Source organism: Aspergillus luchuensis, chromosome 2, assembly GCF_016861625.1.
Source record: "Aspergillus luchuensis IFO 4308 DNA, chromosome 2, nearly complete sequence".
Taxonomy (NCBI): Eukaryota; Fungi; Ascomycota; class Eurotiomycetes; order Eurotiales; family Aspergillaceae; genus Aspergillus; species Aspergillus luchuensis.
The window spans coordinates 2,901,248-2,921,116 of NC_054850.1; the positions used below are offsets into that span (position 1 = coordinate 2,901,248).

The 19,869-nt window shown below is 50.7% G+C and overlaps 4 protein-coding genes across 4 annotated transcripts; 1 reads left to right on the forward strand and 3 right to left on the reverse strand.

The window, feature by feature from the left end:
• Nucleotides 1–285: 285 nt before the first annotated feature.
• Nucleotides 286–5,343, reverse strand: AKAW2_20953A (uncharacterized protein; the record flags this gene model as incomplete). Its single annotated transcript, XM_041685723.1, has 4 exons — nt 286–441; nt 502–1,926; nt 1,981–3,214; nt 3,287–5,343. 4 exons carry the CDS (start codon nt 5,341–5,343, stop codon nt 286–288), a joined length of 4,872 nt encoding a protein of 1,623 aa, XP_041539779.1.
• Nucleotides 5,344–6,495: 1,152 nt separating this feature from the next.
• Nucleotides 6,496–6,804, reverse strand: AKAW2_20954A (uncharacterized protein; the record flags this gene model as incomplete). Its single annotated transcript, XM_041685725.1, has 1 exon — nt 6,496–6,804. One exon carries the CDS (start codon nt 6,802–6,804, stop codon nt 6,496–6,498), a length of 309 nt encoding a protein of 102 aa, XP_041539780.1.
• Nucleotides 6,805–9,547: 2,743 nt separating this feature from the next.
• On the reverse strand, nt 9,548–11,075 carry has1 (ATP-dependent RNA helicase HAS1; the record flags this gene model as incomplete). The annotated part of the gene is made up of 3 exons (XM_041685726.1): nt 9,548–10,119; nt 10,176–10,421; nt 10,487–11,075. The coding sequence occupies 3 exons, from the start codon at nt 11,073–11,075 to the stop codon at nt 9,548–9,550; spliced, it is 1,407 nt and encodes a 468-aa protein (XP_041539781.1).
• A 734-nt stretch (nt 11,076–11,809) lies between these two features.
• HST2 (Sir2 histone deacetylase Hst2) lies at nt 11,810–12,868 on the forward strand (the record flags this gene model as incomplete). Its single annotated transcript, XM_041685727.1, has 1 exon — nt 11,810–12,868. One exon carries the CDS (start codon nt 11,810–11,812, stop codon nt 12,866–12,868), a length of 1,059 nt encoding a protein of 352 aa, XP_041539782.1.
• Between the last annotated feature and the right edge of the window lie 7,001 nt (nt 12,869–19,869).

The following is a 19,869-nucleotide window of genomic DNA, read 5'->3' on the forward strand; positions in this document are numbered from 1 at the left end:
CCATCGCATGGCATACAGCCCATCCATTATGCACTAATCGAGAAAAAATATGCTGCAAGAAGGGAATCATATAGCACAAAAATGCAAAAGTCGGTACAAAAGTAGCAATACTAGTCGACACATCCCCCCTTTCCGCCCATACAACCATCCATTTCATGCACGCTTGCTATCGCTGCGCGGGTCATAAGTCGTGAACATAACAAATCGTATAACAGGTCCAAATCGAAAGAGAAAATGACGAGAGGAGAAAAAAAAAATAATATTGGGTATCAAACGTCTGTCGCGTCAATAGTCATGGTCGGCATCCACCTGCTCCGGACTGGCGCGATACTGGCTTCGCTGCCGCCGTGCAGGGCTGAACTGGCTGCCCGACGTTAGGGGACGAGGCCCCGTGGGTTTCCGGGGAGGCGGTGTGCTACGGGGAGAGCGCATGATCGAACTCTACAGAGATATGGTCAGCATCATGCGAATAAAACGTCCCTTCCGGGTATGATCACTAACCCGCGAAGCAACTCGTTCCATGTACGATCGCTCATCGTCTTCCTTGACTTTGGGCGGCCGCTCCGGGATCAGTGGCCCCTCATCCTTGATCTTAGGCGGACGAGGAGGCCCCGTGTGCCGCGAGCTCGCTTCCGAGTAGCCCGCGTCTGAGATGGGCGAAAGACGACTGGCGCCGCTGTAGCGCGGGTTGGCGTTCACGCCAGACAAACTGGGGTTGGATCCCCACTGGTCCGAAGGTGCGCCCGCTGGCACGCCGTAGACCTGCGCTTGCGTTTCTAGCTGGTTTTGGTATCGCCCAGACGGGCCCTGGCGAGGCTGGGGATGGTGAAGATCGAGACTGCCCCGGTGAGCCCGGTACTTCGGCGCCTCCGACGCTTGTCCCGATGCTTGAGACGGAACCAGAGGGGACGGCGGCCGATTCTCCTGCTGCGGGTCCTCTAGAGTGTACGTCGAGCGCAGTCGGTCTTCACCCTGGGGATCATAGTAGTCCGGCTTGTATGGTCCTGGTGCAGCCTCGGATCCAGAGCGCGAGGTATCGAAAGACGCTCTCTCCTTGCTGCGGCCAGGCTGAATGCTGTTGCGGATGTTGTCTCCCATCGAAGACGCCGTGGTCTTGGACCAACGGGAGATCTTGGGGAAGAATGAAGAGCTGCTTGATTTGTGCTTCTTGGCCTTCTCCGTCGTCTTCGGAGTCGCCTCGTTACTGAGGGCACCTGAAGCCATAGGCTCACGAGGGGGTGTTGACACAGGAGCGGAGCCAGCCCGGGCCTGACGGTTGTTGGCCGTCTCCTGCGAAGGCATGGTTGGGCTCGGGAACTCCGCCTGCTCATCTATGTCTTCATCCAGTTCCGGCACCGTACTGACGCGGTTTTCCATGCCCCTCCGCAGTCCATTACCCGCGAGTGGTTCCAGAACAGGCTGGGAAGAGGTGGAAAGGTACTCCGACTGGTTTCCGGGCGACGAAGTCCCAGCATGGCCCTCCGGCTCATAGCCCTCCGGATCCACACTGGCCGCTCGGTTGCCTCCCCGCATGTACCGGTCATCCTGGCCGTAGCGTAGAGCTTCGACTTCATCAAGGAGCTGTTCCAACATATCCTCAATTCGGGTAAGATCGTTGGAGTTCTTGAGGCTCAGGCCTTTGAGTGCTCGCTTGAAGATATTCTTCCGCTTCGAACGCAAGTCATCTCCATCGTCAATAGGCACCTGACGAGCACTACGCGTACTGACCGGCTGAGGGCGTGGCCCACCAAGAGCTCGATAGGTCCGCTCGTGCTGTCGGTCACTAGCTTCCATGAGCATTCCGTCCTGTAGAGCAATGAACTTCTTCATCTCCTCGAATGAGTTGCGCATTTCCGCGGCGCTTCGAACAAGAGTCACGAGAATCTCCGTATCCCTGGCATTCCGTTGGGCATCGCGAACCGTGAGCTGTTCGAATAAGTCAGCAGTGATACCTTCAAACAAGATGACGTGTTTACTAACATGGTCCATGAGTGCAACAATGTCCTTGGACTGAATCCGATCAATTCCTTTCCCAGTTGCACTGTCATACAGAGGGGAGCCAACTCCTTGAGAGTAGCCACTCAATTGCCGCTGGTGACCAGGCATAAAGTGGTCTTCCCCACCAAGGGGACTGTCAAACAAACCCATTCCATTTGTGTCGATTCCAGCAATACCCTTGCTGAGTGGCTCGGGGGTTTCAACACTCGGGGAGCGAGGGTTCGCGGCCGAGACATACCCTTCGTCTTTGGCACCAAGCGGTGTGCCGAGCATCTGGCCTCCGTGGTACTGCTGATCATAGTAGTCGTTCGCACCGTAGTCATCCTCCGGGTAATAGTCCTGGCCATAGTGGGAGGGCTCAACTGACCCCAAGCCCAGGCCAGCACCCGCACCAGCTCCAGTCTTGTCAAAGAGGGGCGACGGAGCGTCTTTGGAAGGGGTGCGGTTGAACGACCAGCTGTTTTCGTGGGCCGCGGGACCTTGAATGATGGAAGGATTGGTATTGATTTCCGATTCTGAATCAGGGCTCCGGTCGTCTTCATGCGGCATTGGGCTGCTGTCAAGGTCGCCAGCGAACAAAGGAGCCGGCTCGTTCTGGTAGTGGTCGTCCAGTGACTGGGTGACACTCTGGGGCGGCGACGTAGCACCCATGCGTCTAGGGAACGAGGTCGCGTCGGGGCTGGAAACCTCCTCGCGCTGCTTTAGAGGGCTTCCTCGGTGAGATTCATGCTCTGCCGGCTCATGCTGCTCATGCTGCTCCAGAGGCTCCGGCTCCCAATCCTCCTCCTCTTGCTCCGGGATACCAGCCATGGAGCGGTTCGCTCCAGACTGGCTGGACTTGGTGTCCAGGATCGTGGGTTCGAGGACAGAGGCCACCGCCGATTCAACAGCCATTGGATGTACGAATCGGGGGTTGGCAGCAAGGCCTTCAGTTACCGGTCGGCCTTGATCTTCCTGGTCGTGGTGATCAAGCTCGCTGTCATCGGTGTACCCGGTCATGCGTTTACCCACGGTGCTCTGCGTCTCAGTTTCTGCTAGCGAATGCTGGTCTTCATCATCGTCGGAATATTCCTCCCAGTGTCTTTCCTCTCTGGGGGACGGTCGGGGGGTCTCCTCGTAGCCGAGCTCGGGGCCAGGTTCCTGTCGACGGCGTAGGGACTCCGTCTGGCTCGTGATGCTGAGGCCTTCTGGACGGGTAGATCTTGCAAAATCCGTACTGGGCGCAGACGAAAGAGAGTCAATCGAGAGACGCGGCTCCAATTCTCGTTCATCTTCGGAGTAATCGTACCTATCATAATGGGTCAAGTCCCGCTTGACCGGAGATTGGCTCTCATTGCTGGCCACGCTCTGAATCGGACTAAGAGTGCGCCGACGGCTCGCCAGATCACTGTAGTCGAGGTCATGATTCTCGGAGTGGGAGTCGAGCAAATTCGCGGCAGCGGCAGCGGCGATAGCGCCTGCGGCGGCATCCCCGACGGGCGACCGACTCGAGGGGCTATGCATCGACAAGTCGTGGCTGGACAAGTTGCTGTGCTTGAGCTTCAGCTCATGCCGCACGTCCAGAGGCGTCCTATTTGGCGTGCGAGGTGCAGGTGACAGGGGTGCTGGCGAGAGAGACTGGAAAGGGGAGCCGCGGAAGCCGTCATGGAATTTGGTGTCTCCGTACGGTGCTGCTGGTTCGGCGGTCTGCTCGGAGAGAAGGGAAGCTCTGGTGAGGTCGGATTCAATCGCACTGCGCAGTGGCATGGGGGCGACATTGTGTTTCTGGAAGACTAGTTCGGTCTCGTTAATACTGCCGGTGCGGCTTCGGGCCCCACTGCTCTTTCTTCTTCCCTCGCTTTTTCCGAGGCTGGACCGTGAGTCGTGATGCTGGAGGGCTGCAGCGGTTAGGGCCGTCCCCACGAGTGCAGCTTTTTCTGCATCACGCAGTCCTTTGCTCTTTTGTCGACGGAGCTTTTCTTGCTCCGTCAACTCGGGGCGGTTAGCCCATCTGATGTAACCGAGATCCTGGCTTCTTTCGCTTCTGCCATGACTTCGTTCACTGTCCTTGCTGGATCTTCGTTCTTTCTGGGATGGGACGGAGTCGCCAGAAAGGACGATGCCTTCATCGCGACTATCCTTGTTCAGGACGACCTTGGGCTTCCGGACGTCAGGGGCGCTTGCGTGTTTGGAAAGTCGTCTGCCCAGCTCGTCCCGAGAGGGCGTGCTGGCTGATGAATGTGAGGTGTTCATGTCTCGTTCAAATTTGGACGTGTTGGTGATGACTTTCTGGTCCTTCTTAAGTTCCTTCAGCTCAGGCAGTATGAGTCTTCGGATCGCGTCTTCGACAGTTTCAAGAAGCTTTGGGTTGTTGATCGATGACTTCGAGGTGCCGGATTTGAACGAGTATTGATCACCGGATCGGCGATGCGAGGACACAGCCGAGGCGCTGAGGAGGCTGGATTCTGGACTCATCATATCGTCGGGAAGAGCCCGACGACGAGGAGACTTCGAATCCATATCTTGGAGATCACTGCCGTCTTCGAACCTACTTCTTTCGGCACGCCGGCGTTGCCTAGAGACGTCACGAGGGTCGTTGCTGAGCTTCTCTGCGACTCGATGAGCAATGCGTTCGGTGCTGAGGCTGCGACTACGTTGTCGCCGGGGGGTTTTGAGGTACTCCTTGGATTCACGTTCCAAGCTCTGACTGCGTTTTCGACGAGGACCAGATGAGGGGGCTTCCAGCATGCTATCCGCCGGCATCGACGAGATGTCGGAGGTTGGGTGGAAGTACCTGTCGCGCGACAGGGCGGAGAGCTCACTGCCTTGGTCGCGATTCATGAGCTCGATTTCTAAGGGAGAATGGCCGGGAGGCTGGTTCTCATCGGTGGCTGAATTGGAAGAACTGTCATCCACAGCCGACTCCTCCAGCGACTTGTGCTTGTGGGGCGAGCTCAGGGAGATGCGGCGGGAATAGACGGGTTTCCGATTGCCACTCGACTCGGTGATCTGAATGTGGTCCTTCTGGTCCTTGAGCTTCCGCGCGGAGGAAGGGGTGACACGGACACGGACACTGGGGCGGGAAGTGAGGGAGCCAGAACCCTTCCCGCCCTCGAAATACTCGATGAGCAGGGAGGTCTGGGAGTGCTGCGACGAGCGGGACAGTTTGGAGTCGTCCCCGCGGGAGCGATGTTTCCGACGAGTGGGGATGGTGACGGGGCTCCCGTCGTCTGGAATGGAGTATGAGGTCTTGTCTGTGCGGCGAGATATGTCAGTTGCCAGATCAGTGCCTGTGATGCTGCCGTTGGTATCGACAATGGATTCAGTGGGGGCAGGCAAGATCGGTCTGCGGGTGTCGACGCCCATGATGAAGGGAGAAGAAGAGAGCGGAGAATCCTTTCTTTTCAGCCAGACAAGACCATACTCTGTGTTTGGGCGAGTGGGAACAATAATTTTCCTTTTTTTTCCCTTGTCTTGTCTTCCCTGATTTCTATTTTTCCTTTTTGCCTATTTTGGGAAGCTGGCAAAAGTTCAGGGGCAGGAAGTGTGTGTGCAGGGGGGTGAAGGAGGGTAGTTGGAAGGATTAAGGCTGGGGATTGGGTCCGACTGCTAACAGACTGAAGTGTCACTACAGATCGGACCGATCGATATGCAGCTCGGATGAGGAGAAAGGAAGCAGGCGGGTAAATTAGATGGGCAGCAAGAGAGGGACTGGAGAGGATTGGGGAGGGGGAAAGGGAAAGGGAAAGGAAGGATGACGATCAGAGCAGGTGGGGACGCAAGAAGGGCAGCTGTGAGGGATTGCTGCGATATCACAAAAAGCAAAAGAGAAGAAGCGTACCAGCGCTGGGGAGTGTTAGGAGGGAGATGCAATAACAGCGGAGATTTTAGCAGTAGAGGAGGAAGAAACACCCGAGGCGGTAGTTGCCGGTGGTTCGAATTAACACAACGAGGGAAAAGGTGGGGGGGAAGAGAGAAGAGAGTGAGAATGAGAGAGAATGAGAATTAAGGATGAGGATGAGGATGAGGCAAGTGAATGAATTGAGGCAGCACCCTCACTTGCGATAAGCCAACAATCGGTGTGGATAATCAATGGATGGTGGCCATGTACATTCACCGCAAGAGTTCACCCGTGCATTGATTGGGTTGACTGGGTTGGAGGTATGATTGCGAGTTGGTCGGGGCTGGGCTGGGTAATAATGATTCGGATGCAGGGAAAATGCCCAAGATGAAAGGAACAAGAAAGAAAAATCTAATCGAAGGGCAGCAGCAGCAGGGAAGAGGGGAAAAGGCCCAAGTGGATGTGCTTGCTTGATTGACTGATTGATTGATTGATCGATGGGGTGGGAACGGTGAGGGAGGGGAAAAAATAGAGAAGGCTGGTAAGGTCGGTCACTAAAGAACTAGTCAAGGGAGTATAAGGATGGATGGATGCTGGAGTTGGCGGTTTAGTGTCCACCCCAAGTTCAAAGTCAAAGTGACTAAAAGTCAGTGGCCGGCACTGATTAAGAAAAACAGTCACTGAAACTTAAGTAAGGTACGGCCTTGGATGAGTTGGCCACGACCCAAAAAAGATGAGCTTCTTGTCTCTGCCAGCCTCGCGATTATCGCGTTTCCTGGGCTCTTATACTGCTGATGGCCTTCGTTCTGAAGCGGGAATTCCCCCTTCACTTTGGGTGTCATTATCGGTTGGGTTCGATAGAAGTGGACTGCTTTGCTTCCTACGTGTGTGTATCCCCCCCGGGATCCATTCTTCTCCTCCACCAGATGAGATCCACGCATGGTGACCGAGCAAAGCTGCGCTTCAAGGCTCTCTCCCTCTTCCATCAGATCAGCTTCGAAGATACAAATACTAATGAGTAGTCGGCTTTGCCGGTTTCTCCCTGTCGCCGAGAGTGATCTTCACGATTTCCGATGATGCTTCCTCAAGCTTAAGGCTGAATCTGACTCTCATCCACTCGCATCTTTCTTTCCCGACACACCAGGGATGTAAGAAGCGTGAGGCTTAGTGAAATATGATTTTTCCTTGTTTCCTAAAATCCATACAAGTTCATGCGCGCATCTCCCACTGGACGAGAGCGGGTTATTGCCTTCGTAGTGCGACCCGAGATGTGATCTGTTTCCTGTCTGTCTGCCACTCCCGATCTTGGGTGGCCCTATTACCGTTGTACAGGTGTGAGAGAGAGCAGCGGTTTTTGCCTCCCGAGACTCATGGTGGTGAAACCTGGAGCGTGATGCTCAGGAATTGGCTGCCATATATACAGCTTGAAACACGAGCCCTGCCAGCACCCAATGTCCAGAGGGTCGTTTGGTTTCGGAATGACTCGTCACATTAGAAGCCACGATCTCCTGTCTTCCGGACTCTGTACCTGGCTGGGAATCGGATAATTCTGAAGACCACTGGCGGAGGAGGGCTACCGGAACAGCATCAGCATCCCGAACGAACATGACTAGTGTAGGTACAGTCGTTGGGTTACTGGGATTAGGAAAGTCCGAATCGAGAATAAAAGTTCATCACCAGTAGATGGATGAATCGTGAGTGGGTGGAGCCCGCGCCCCTCCCTGTGTGTGTGTTCCTTTTTCCCCCGACCCGCACACGGAACCAGCAAGAGATTCTCTCATCTCTCCCATTGACTGACTGGCTCATGGGCCGCAAAGCAAGAAAGGAAAAGAGGCAGTCAAGGACCAGGACCAGGCGGTCTCCAGGACGACCAACTCCCAGCAATCATTGGTGGTTAAGACTGCCAGCTCATCAATCCCCTCCGTCCTCTCCGTCAATTCTGACTACAGCCTTCACGGCTGATTGGTAGCCTCTTTTCTTCCTTTTTCTTTCTCCATTGCAACGATCATCCTGCTGGAGTAGGACAGGTGACTGTCAGGACCAGGTGTTGCTTACGGCCACTTGCAACGTTGGATGTGCCCGTACTTTTTTTTCCCAGTAGTGGATGGGATGGGATGGGAAAGTTGGGTTCGACGGCGGATCCCGTCCCGTCCCTTTCCTTTCTTTCCCTTTTTTTGTCTTTCCCAGCCACCTTTTTGACCAGCCACCCTCGGATTTAAGTGTTAGGTTGGATAGATTTGCTGGGATAGTCCATGCTCCCCCGGTCAGCGTGGTCTTATTTGCCCTTTCAAGTTTGTGACTGCCGGGATGTGAAATGAAAAACTTAAATATCTGATGATGGGAATTGTCGGGTCGAAGTACTTGATTGGTCTTGATGTCCAATGCATGGGGTGTGGCGGGGCTGGGCTCACGATGTTTGATCATTAAAAGATGAGTTCTATCAACAACCAGCCATACTGACTAGTAAACTGCAGAGAAAAAAAATTAAAAAGTAATAGTTCAATCCTATGAGATTTCTTGATTTATTTATTGCGTTGGATTTTCATTAATTTCTTGTCGAAGGGACTTGCCGATTTTCTTCTTTTGGTTGAGCAGATTTGCCAGATATAGAACAAACCACTCTAAAGTACTATACTAAACATGTGGAAGATGCGTAGAGTTTCCACATTTGCAGCAGCAATAGTAGATAAGATTCACCGATCATCACAATCTGGTCCCCTCTGTATCTATTCATAGCCCAGCCTACCAGATACTTTATTCACTTTCTGTACCAGGTCTGTACATGAATGACATGCATTGCAGCCATCCATACTAGCCCGTGAGACACTCCAAGCTGCCAAGTACATCAGCAATCCAGCCGAGGGAGCTACTATGACCAGTCCTCGACCATAATCTCGGTTTCACAGAAAAAGAGACTTAGCACGCTTCTTCAGTCACCTGTCTCGCTCTGTGCTTCTGGATTCATTCTAGGGAGTAATTTCCGATCGGAGGAAAACGAAAGGTAACGGGAATACTGAGTACATCTGACACAACAGATAAGAATGCTTCTGAATGATATGATCTATTCAAGAAAACGATTGGAAATAATAATATAGACAAGTCCAGATATCCACAGGGTAAACTCCGAAACTAAAATGCCAGGTCTCAAGAAATCACACAAACCACTTGCTTTTCTCTTTTGCTTATTAGTCAGTCAGTTCAGTCATCCTCGTGCTTGCGCTTGAACTTCAGCCCCTTCGGTTGGCTGCCGTAGTTTCGGCGTCCTTGCTGCTGCTGCTTCTTATCCCGACTCAGGCTGGAGCCCAGCTGAATGTCGATGCGCGGCGGCGTCGAGAATCCGAATCCCTTGGCAATCTTGACCAGGTCAAGCTTGTGCACGTCGAAGACGGACCGGAGCGAGTGGGAGGCATACGCCTGGAGGTAGGCTCTGTAACCTTCCTTGGCGGACTAAGCGGGGTGTCAGTATGGGATCCATATCGTAGATAGGAGTCAAAAAGAGTCTGTAAACGCACCTTGTTCAGATAGTAGTTCTGACCAATCAACTTCTCGAGCTGAGATTGAACGTTGACAATCTTGTTGGCCGGGAAGTCGAACTCCACCACGGGAACACGAGCCTCCTTGAGGTGCTTCAGGAAACCAACCTCGGAAGGCTGCAAGAACATCAAACTGCGTCCCTTTCCGTTGACACCACGAGCCGTACGACCGACACGGTGGACGTAATCCCTGGTGTCATCCGGGGGGTCGAACTGGATAATCCAGTCCACAGCCGGAATCTATGATTGTTAGATTGTGCTCTGAGTGATTTGTAAATGGGCAGGTACTCACATCCAGACCTCTGGCAGCAACGTCAGTGCAGATCAGGGTTCCCTGCTTGGCATTGCAGAACTCAAAGAATGTGTTGGTCCGCTTCTGCTGCTTCTGCTTGCCGTGGAGTTCAAGCACCGGCAGGTCGATGTAGTTGAGCAGCTCAGCATGGTACTTCACACAGTTACAGCTGGAGAAGAAGACAATGATCTTCTTCTTAAGGTTGCGCTTGAGGAAGGAGAAAAGAAGCAGGAAGCGCTTGTCAGCCTCACAGATGACATAACCCTGTTCCAGACCCTCGACTGTGCTGTGCTCCTTGCGGTGGTCGACGTTGATGTACAAGGGGCCAGGGCGCAGCGATATGCGCGCCAAATCCTCGACTTTCGTGGTCTGGGTGGCAGAGAACAGCATGGTCTGTCTCTCTTCGGAGGGCAGGATCTTGACAATCTGACGCATTTCGTCCTCGAAACCGACTTCCAGAATACGGTCCGCCTCGTCTGCATAGATGTTAGAGTACATTCTCCTGTTGTGTTCGTAATCAGGCCACACTTACCGATAACGAGAGTCTTCAGGTTCTTGAACACAAAGCCAGGGGTGTTCTGCAGATGATCAAGCAAGCGTCCAGGAGTGGCAATGAGCAAGTTGACACCCTTGGTGAGCTTCTCTGCCTCAGCTCGACGGTTGGCACCTCCAATAACGATACCATATGTTTGCGAGTGGTGCGCCATCAACTCTCTGGCCACACCGAATATTTGCAGCGCCAACTCTCTGGTGGGAGAAACGACAAGAACACCAGTACCTAGAAGTAGAAAATCAGCACATGTTCAGTCGAGCGAACACCTAGTAGAGATGCCAGGAACCCACCATTGCGAGGCTTGAACCGCAGAGCGCTCAACATCTCCACAGCAGGAATCAAAAAGGACAAAGTCTTTCCGGAACCCGTCTTCGCAGCACCGAGAACATCACGACCAGCAAGTAGCGGGGGGATAGTACGTTGCTGGATCTCGGTCATAGTCTCGAAGCCCATATCCTGAATACCCTTCATCGTCTTCTCAGAGAGGTTCAATTCCGTAAACTTCTTAGGTTCGCTATCCGTCTGGGGCAGACGCACAGCGTCCAGAGAAGGGAGATCTGCACCATTCTCAGCCTCCTTGCCCTCCTCATCATCTTCATCTTCGGGTTCCGCCTGACGGACTTCTTCCTCGCTGTCATTCTCATCCTCGTTGCTGGAGTCGTCAACCTTGCGCTTCTTGGGCTTTTCTTCCTTCTCGGCCTCCTTGGCGGCCTTCTTCTTCGACTTCTTTTCCGTGGCTGTCTCCGTCACTTCGGTCGTCTCTCCATTGTCGACAGCGGGCTTCGGAGAAGCATCGTCGGCTTCGGTCGCACCGCGCGCACCGTGCTTTCTCTTGCGCTTCTTGTTGATAGATTTCGCGGTATCCACAGGGATCGGCATCTTGACTGAGTACCTTCCGTAGACAGGTTCCCTTTGCGAACGAAAAAATTTCGACGTTGGGGTTGAGTCTGGAACGTGAAGCTGTACACGGCCCTTTTTTTTTTCTTTCCTCTTTTTTTTGGTCCGATTCTGCCAAAGTCCGCGTCACGTGCTGATAAGGGGCGATAATTGGTTGTGGCAAATCCGTGCGTCGGTGCCTGAGGCGGTAACAGACATAGATATGTTACTCCGTATTCTACGGTGACGGCTAAATACTGCATCCGGTATAGCGTGCCTGATCGGGGAAAGCGCACCACTGCCGCTTGGCATCGTGGTGCTTGGTCTATACAGTATAGAAAGTCTCCTCGCCCACCTGCCTCTCCTCTTGCTTTCCTATTATTCTTTGACGCCGTGTCGACTCAGACTAACCTAAGCTATTGTTTCCCATTGGGCCAGTCTCTCCGTGTCCTGCACTTCGCCACCCCCTTTCGCATAGGGTCGACTATACTGAGCTTGACCAATCAGACGTCTCGGATTGGGACACTTCAATGCAGATGCTTGTCCTTGCAAGATATTCATTCCAGGGTCACTGACTGTAGCGCGGGTATAAAAAAAAGAGACCAATTTGAGAAGTACCGGTCAACCATCGGACCCATCCAGAGGAATGCTTTAGGTCAGCAACGATATACAGTTGTGCTTCTGATGCAAGTCATCGAGACAAGCCTGATCTGCCGACGTGTTTATGCTGACATTACATGGCAAGCCTCTCCCCCAGAACACATGCTCATAGCAACGTCCTATCTCGACCAGATCCTCTTCAACAGCACCCATATCACAATATGACTAGTACGTCGTCTGAAATCGAGATAGCCGCCCAACACCTTGCCAAGGCGAAACGAATCGTCATCCTGACAGGCGCGGGCATCTCCACCGCCGCCGGAATCCCCGACTTTCGCTCCCCCACCAGTGGTCTCTACGCGAAATTGGCACCCCTCAAGCTGCCCTTTCCCGAGGCGATTTTCCATATCAGCTATTTCACCCATACTCCGGAGCCATTCTACGCCATCGCAAAGGCTCGCCATCCCCGCTGCCTCAAGCCGACCAGATCCCACGCATTCCTCGGTCTGCTCGCGAGGAAAGGCCTGCTCCATTTCCTGTTTACCCAGAACACCGACGGTCTCGAAGAAAATGCCTTCGTTCCCGCAGACAAGATGCTTGCGGTGCATGGGAACTGGAAGACGCAGCGTTGTCACAAATGCAACACGCCGTACCCGGACGAGCTGATGAAGAAGGCCATCGCCATGAGAGAAGTACCGTACTGTCTTGACGCGAAGTGCAAGGGAGCGGTGAAGCCGGATGTGGTCTTCTTCGGCCAGTCGCTTCCCGCTGCATTTGATGAAAAAGAGAAAATGGTAGCCGAGGCGGATCTGGTCATTGTTATGGGCACAAGCTTGAAGGTTGCCCCGTGCTCGCGGCTACCGCGGTTGGCAAGGGAGGGAGTTCCACGAATCCTCATCAACATGGAGAGTGCGGGGGACTTTGGTACACGACCAGAGGATGTTCAAATCCTTGGATCGTGTGATGATGGGTTGGAAAAGTTAGCCGATCTGCTAGGCTGGTCGGATGAACTGGACAGTCTCTGGGCTGCGGCTGCGAAAGAAGAGCCAACCGATGACGAGGAAGAGATCAGCCTAGACGAGTGTATTAATCGATTGGTCCAGAAGAACCAAGGAAAGCAGGTGTCCGACGGACATAAGCGCATGCTAGAGACACACTTGCAGTCAAAATTTGCCCATGTGCTTCGGTCGAGTTAGACCAGAACAAATGCAGCAAGATACGCTTATTGACAACCCAGGGAACATAAACTCTCTGGTGTGAATCTCTGAGACCCCATCCGATAGAAAGAATGTACACTCTAACATGGGATCATCTAGTCTATCTTTTCATAGAATCCTTGCTGCACGATTGTATATAATTCTTTCAGTTTCTAGCCGGAGATTTAAACTGGTCGGTGATTCCTTCATTGGGCAATTCGTCACGAGTAGCACATTTTTGACTTGTAGGAGTACTGGAAGCACTCATCCATATCATAATGCACTTGACAGTCTGCAGCGCTGTTCATATCGGTGATGACGTCTAGGGAAACATCATCCCAGTCCGCTTCGGCCTGGTCGAGATGTGAACGGACGAAGCGTTAAAGACGTCTTTGAGTAGAAGTAAGGAATCGACATTCCTGAGACGCTCGCCAGTGATACATCCAAGGCAACTAGCTCCAAGAATCCATACGTAGCTCACCTCTTGTATCCAGTTGTTTTCAAACTGGGAAGTCTCTCCAACATCATCTGAAGCCATACGGTGATATAGGCAATAGGGGGACGGCACCACGGTCGTTTGTCGATATACATGGTGGAAAAGTGATCAAACGTCCAAGGAGTCGAGCCCTGCAGCATCGGCCATGACCAGAGAAGCGGAATACCTGCTTTACCCATAACGCAGTCACCTCCCGAGAGATTTCCTGGTGTAGGCGAGGTTGGTCATGCTCGTCAGAGTAAACGGATGCTTAGGCCCCAGGACCTTTTCGCTAGCCTTCATCACCTCCAACTCTACCCTTTCAGCTTCCTGCCATCGTTCTCTGTCCTAGAAGTTGAATCGAAGGTGCCGGTGCGCGTCAGATTACCTATCTGATATCTCTGCCTGCAGACTCTCCCGTTCCTTCCACTCTTCCTAGGACCGGTAGCTTGCTGTTGATATTTTCTATACTCGTCAGAGTGTCGGAATTCTCGGGCTCAAGTACTCGTTATGAGATCTTTAGCATCTGTATCTGTAGCTCTTCTGCTTTCTTCCATCGTTTAGTCTGCCTAGAATGTTTACACGCTTTTGTATCTCAAGACCACGCACAATCATGGTCTTTCCGCCGTCACCGACAATTACTCCGTATACTACTGGTTGGTCTTCGTACATACGAAGCATATTGTGCAACTTCAAGACTTCAATCAGATAATCGTCATGCTAATTACTTGTCCAACGGGTGATACTTCCCCATACTATGTGCCATGCTATCCCCGAAGAACAATATCCTCCCAACGTCTTTACTATATGCTAATGAGACATCTTTTTTGCACGCGCCATTATATATCTTACTACTTAATAGTAAGAAACTCAGAACCCAAAAGCAACATTGGCAACTTATATCTACCCTTACAGGTATACACACTTAACAATCTCCTTTATCCCTATATAGGACAGAATTAGTCGAAATCTCGATGGACTAACTCGGACAAATACCGGCAAATCCGGCACTCAGACGTTAACGTTCTCTCCATCGACATGTCGGACTAAATTTGTCCATCCAGGACCTTGCTAATACTATTGAATGATTTACAATAGTTATTTCTCATGAGTTTTGGGTGGATCTTGACCTCTTAGACAATATAGGGAAATTTCGCCCGAAGCTCCGAGACCCGAACCCGAACAGCTCGGCCTTGGAGCTTCATGTCATTGTTTCATGCGCGGTTCACAATTATCGTCTGTAAAAGGCAGGAGGTACAGTTTCATACTATACAGCCTCCAGCATCTATTCGAATTCATAAGAAGAGTACAGCTTTCCCTAAGCCGAGGCAGCATACTCTGTGTTTCTAGAACAACACAATCAATACAGACCTACCACCTCACAAAGAAAGTACTACTACTACTACTACTACTACTACTACTACTACTACTACTACTACTACTACTACTACTACTACTACTACTACTACTACTACGAACATAGCACCCTACACTAAAATCTCTCCATTCCACTACAGTGCTTACGATCATCCTCGAACGAACCCAAGCTATCAGACACGGGCTGCGTAGCCCCAAACCCAACACTGTTTGCCGGGATTGGATTCCATGAAGCGCTAGTCATGGCTGAGAGGCACGTTACCCCTTTTCTGTTCCTTCTCTCTCAGACACAGACATCGAAAATCTGACTGACTTTCGGTCAACCCGCTCGTCAAACTCAACATCTGAGATATCCAAATCTACCCCTGAGAGTGGCTTAGCTCGGCACCCTTCCAGGGATGCGCACCTTTGTAAGCAAGCGAACATAACTAGAACATCAAACTAGTCTACTAGTTCACTCACTTTAATGTTTGGAGAAGACTGGTCCGACGTTTCAGATGTATCTATACTTAGATAGACTCGACTCTAGTCAATAGAGCATCTGGAACAAAGTTTCGCTTCTATTTTATACGGTAGGGAGCCATATAATCACTGTGTAGGGGCCAGGGTCATTATATTATGTAGTTTGCAGTAAACTAGCCCCCCTCCGACTCCGCGGAGATCCTCCCAACACTAGGTACTTACGGTGCAGAAGGTCAGATTTATCGTCCCATGGGAATGAAAGCACATTGTACACAAAAGAACCGGATACCAGCACTCCGTCACAAACCGCACGGGCAAAGATGGAGTTAGTCTAAGAACTACCATATGTCTTTCGTGTATGTGCATGAGCGGGCCTGGCTGGGGACGGCTAATACGTAAGTTGATGTAGACTATATAAAGACACGTCATCAGTGGTCTTGTCTGTTGGATAGGTACGGGTACCACTGTCCAGTGTTGGAAATTTGCTAGATTGGCGATTATAATATTGCTATATAAATGAAGGTTAGTAAGTAAGAGTAACGTAACCGGCAAGCGAGTCGGCCAGGCAAGCCAGTCGGCCACCTGTATATCCCATACTAATCCAGCAATTTTTGAGCTGTAATACTACAGCCAAACTTCATATATTTAAATTTATTTAATGAAACTGGCATACTAGAATATATCTAAGATTAGTATACAAATATTATAAGATAAATATCAATATTTAATCAAGTAAAATAGATTACGCTGTATTTTTTTGGTAATTTATTTCAAACTCGTATTATATATAATATGAATCCTATTATATTATATATTTTTGATATTTGGTTTCTTAAAGTATATATATAGCTTCGATTAATATTCTATTGTAATTGAACTTACGGTGGGTGAGATATTAGAGTTAGATAAATGTTAGATTAGTATGGGATACACAGGTGGCCGACTGGCTTGCCTGGCCGACTCGCTTGCCGGTTACGTTATAGCTGAGAAATGCAACTGTTGACATGTTTCAGGGAAGGTATCTAATTGCCGTGTATACTCTAACCAGGAACTGCCGTACTTAGGTATTAATAGTGAGATTGAGAGATACTTAGCCGTTGAGCTCTGGGCTAGTGGGTTTACGGGGCTAAGGGGTGCTCCTTGAATATTTGTGAGGGCGAAGTTTGGTTGATATGAGAAGATACTCAGTAGGAGTAGGGTGATGAGATCAATGATCGAGGAGCGATAATATCATCCATTTTGTGATGTTGCTCGAGAATTTGATGGTGATGGAGGCATAATACTAAGTACTAGAACTTGGCTGACTCTGATATATATTCTTCAGTAGTTGGCTAGGATCATGGTGGGATTTCGAGAAACCAGAAGAATAAAAACTCGTTATGTTTCAGGTCAGGTAAAAATGTCATGTTCACTCGAGGATTATATATATCAACCATCAGGAGCCCGTTGTAGTAGCCTGGAAAGATATGCGATCACAATACTAGCGATACTACTAGAACGGCGGAAATGTACGGTATAGATAAATGCAAGTGTAATTAGGTAGTTATGGATAAGTCACTTGTACCTCATGATTTAGCATTCGTCCACTTGACGAACTACGTCTTGATTCCGATGAACAGTAGTCGCACCATGAATATGACACTGTCCAACAAGCATAAATACGACAATTACCTAATTATGAACCACCACTCACAACAGTCTTATACCCTCAGAAAACACCCCGCCTAAACTGGAGAAAAACCAAATCATGAAACAACTCACCAGACACCAGGGTTACCAACTCATGGCCCAGACCCTAGCAAAGAACCAGAAAACCAGGAAGAGTGGCGTAGCCGAGAGACACGCAATCCGTGGTTCTGCACTCGTAAGTAACTGAGGGCCAGGAGCACCAAAAATAGGACGAGCCTTTCCGCCAGACCCAAGGTTGAGGCGGCGTCAGCGGGTTAGGACCCTGTGGATGGATGATCCGATACTACGGTGTTGCTTTGCTTCCCTTTGATCGCTCTAAAGGAAGAAAGGAATGGAGAATTGCATTGTTGTGGATTTCTTTTCTCCGCTCACTGGGTATGATGGAAGGAGGGAGGGAAATGCACGGGGTTGGGGAGGAGAGGAGAGGAGCAGTTGATCAATGGGGTCCGGACGTCATGATGCGCAAGTCACGGACGGGCAAAGTCTGATGATCTGCCTTTTTCGCTTGGGGAGGGTTGATCAGGGATGCGGGATGCGGTGGCATTTTAGCAATCTTAACTACGATGTCCGTGTGTCTGGGAAGTGGGAAGGTCGTCCGAGACATGTGGTAGCAGGTATATATCCTGTGTAATAAGGGAAGGATGAGACCTGGAAAAGCATGAAATATTTTGTTTCTTCCTGCAAGAGAAGAGGATTGGTTTGTAGTTGATTAAATCGGAAAGAGGTGGTAGGTACTAGATTGATTTGGTTTCTGGAAGATTGGGCAAGGAGGCGGCTGTGCAGACAGACCAGGTTTTCCCCCCTCGCCAAACTATCTAATAGTAGATTAAAAAGAAGCAGCCCATAGTTAAGCCCTCGACGGCAGGCTTGCTGTTAGTGGCATTCCGGGAACGCCCTCTGGGGCGCCCTACCGCACGCACTAACACTTATGTCAATCAAACAAGAGACATACGAGTACGATCCGCTGTCCTATTCCGTTGATCTTCCAGATCAACAGTTATTAACACGGTTCCAAGGTAAAACCACGCATGAGCAATGACCCAACTCTCTGCCGTTTCTGTATCCCATTGAGGCAGGTTATCTGCAATCTGACATGCGACAGGATCGAAATTTCCACGCGCCTGACGGAGTAGTTACTACAGGGGAATTACTCAGCAAGCTCAGGTTACCGTGTTACACACGGGGTTCAGGCACAGGGTCCAGGTCCACGGTTGAAACACAAATAGATCGGTCGGAAGATAACCTATGCTGCGAGATTTGACAGTTCCAGTTGATCGATAAACGACCTGACATCTCATATGTACGGGGTTTGGAGAGACCGATGCTGTCTTTCTAGATGATGGCAGATGAAGAGATTTTTTTACTTGCTTCTTCTTTCCTATGTTGCATTGTCCTCTTATGCTTGCGCTGGATGAAGGTACGCACCTCGACGTTTCAGTTGCAGTAGTGCGTATCATTGGGTCGTCGCAACAACTCGTGGGAAAGCCAAGTTATTAATAGCATCGATGTAAAGTATTCCGATCCAGGCGGTGAGCGGGGGAACAAGAAAAAAAAAAGAAATGAAGCAGGAGGGGCAAAAGAAAGCACAACAAAAAGTCTGTTCTTCGACAACAGCTACAAAGTACTTTGTTAGGTGCGTGGATGAACTACTACTGGGTCAAGGTGGCAGTAAGACCAGGAAGCAAGTGCTGATGTAGATCTCCTCGCACATACAGCAAAGGACAAGATGGACTGTGTACTGTGTAAGTCCATGTCCACGACATTGCGATCACGACGAACAGCGGCAGACATTACATAGATAGATCCACTGACATTGAATTTTAACCTCTACGAGGCTGCAGGTTGCACCCCACAAGCAAGCACGGAGGATGATAATTTCGTAATGCCGTAGGAGGATGGAACCATCCATGATTGCCAGCCGTTTTTGCACCCCCGGGCGCCATAAAATTTGCTCTGGCCCGCCGATGCTAGACAAATCAGAGTGCGGCCCGGCGGGTAAAGGAAAGCATAAGTAGGCATCCGCATTTGGCCAGACCCAACCCCCTGAGGGACGCGCGTGCACCCACTGGAGTCCGACTGGAGGTGAGCCTTGGGACTTGGGGCAAAGAAAAAGGCAAATAATATGACTTCAAGTTGGTACCGACAGACTGGCAGCAAAGCAGCCAGTTAGTTTTTAGTTCGTAATTAGGTAGACATTGGCTCTGATCATTCCTGGTGTGGCAGCTGCACAGCGGGACAGAAGCCCTAGTATATGAGGTCGGCAGCTGAGCAGGATGAGTGACCTGCTCTCTTTTATGCTTTCTGACCTCCTATGAACCGTGTGATCATTGAGTGAGAAGAAGTTGAGCAGAGTTTGATTCATGCGTATGAGTGATTGGTCCAACTGAGATTGATTCACTGGTCATTATCATCTGTCAACCATTCTGATTGTCTTGGCTATTGTTCATGATTACTAGTATTATTGTTCCTGCGTGCTTGAAGTACTATTACTACTACTAGTACTTCATCTCCATCCCATCCCCATCCATCAAATACCGACCTGATACCGTATCGTACATACTCCGCCCGGCGGTGGTTCGACTCCACTTTCCCGTGACAGAGTACCATTGAGCCTTGTGATTGGCTAGATTGAGGGCGGCCCCCGAGCTGAGTCAGCGCAGAGGAGGGTCCCGGGCGGTTTCAAACCAATTCAAACCAGTTCAAACGACAGCATTCCATTCCCGGCCGTCTCTCCTGCGACCCCGAAGAGCTGAAATCCCCTGAAGAAAATAATACACACACGTCCAACTCGCTGTGACTGTGTTGTGTCTGGTGTTTCTCGAAGGGAGGACGTCGCTTTCTCTTCTTTCTTCTCTCTCTTCCCTCTTGTCTGGATCTTTTTGTTACTTCTTCCTCTTCTTCTTTTCTTTCTCTCGTTGCATCCCTCTCTTTCCGCCAATTCGACCTTGCGCACCCCCCCATCTCCCCAGAGGGTGCGAAACACCTCTCCCCTCTTTTC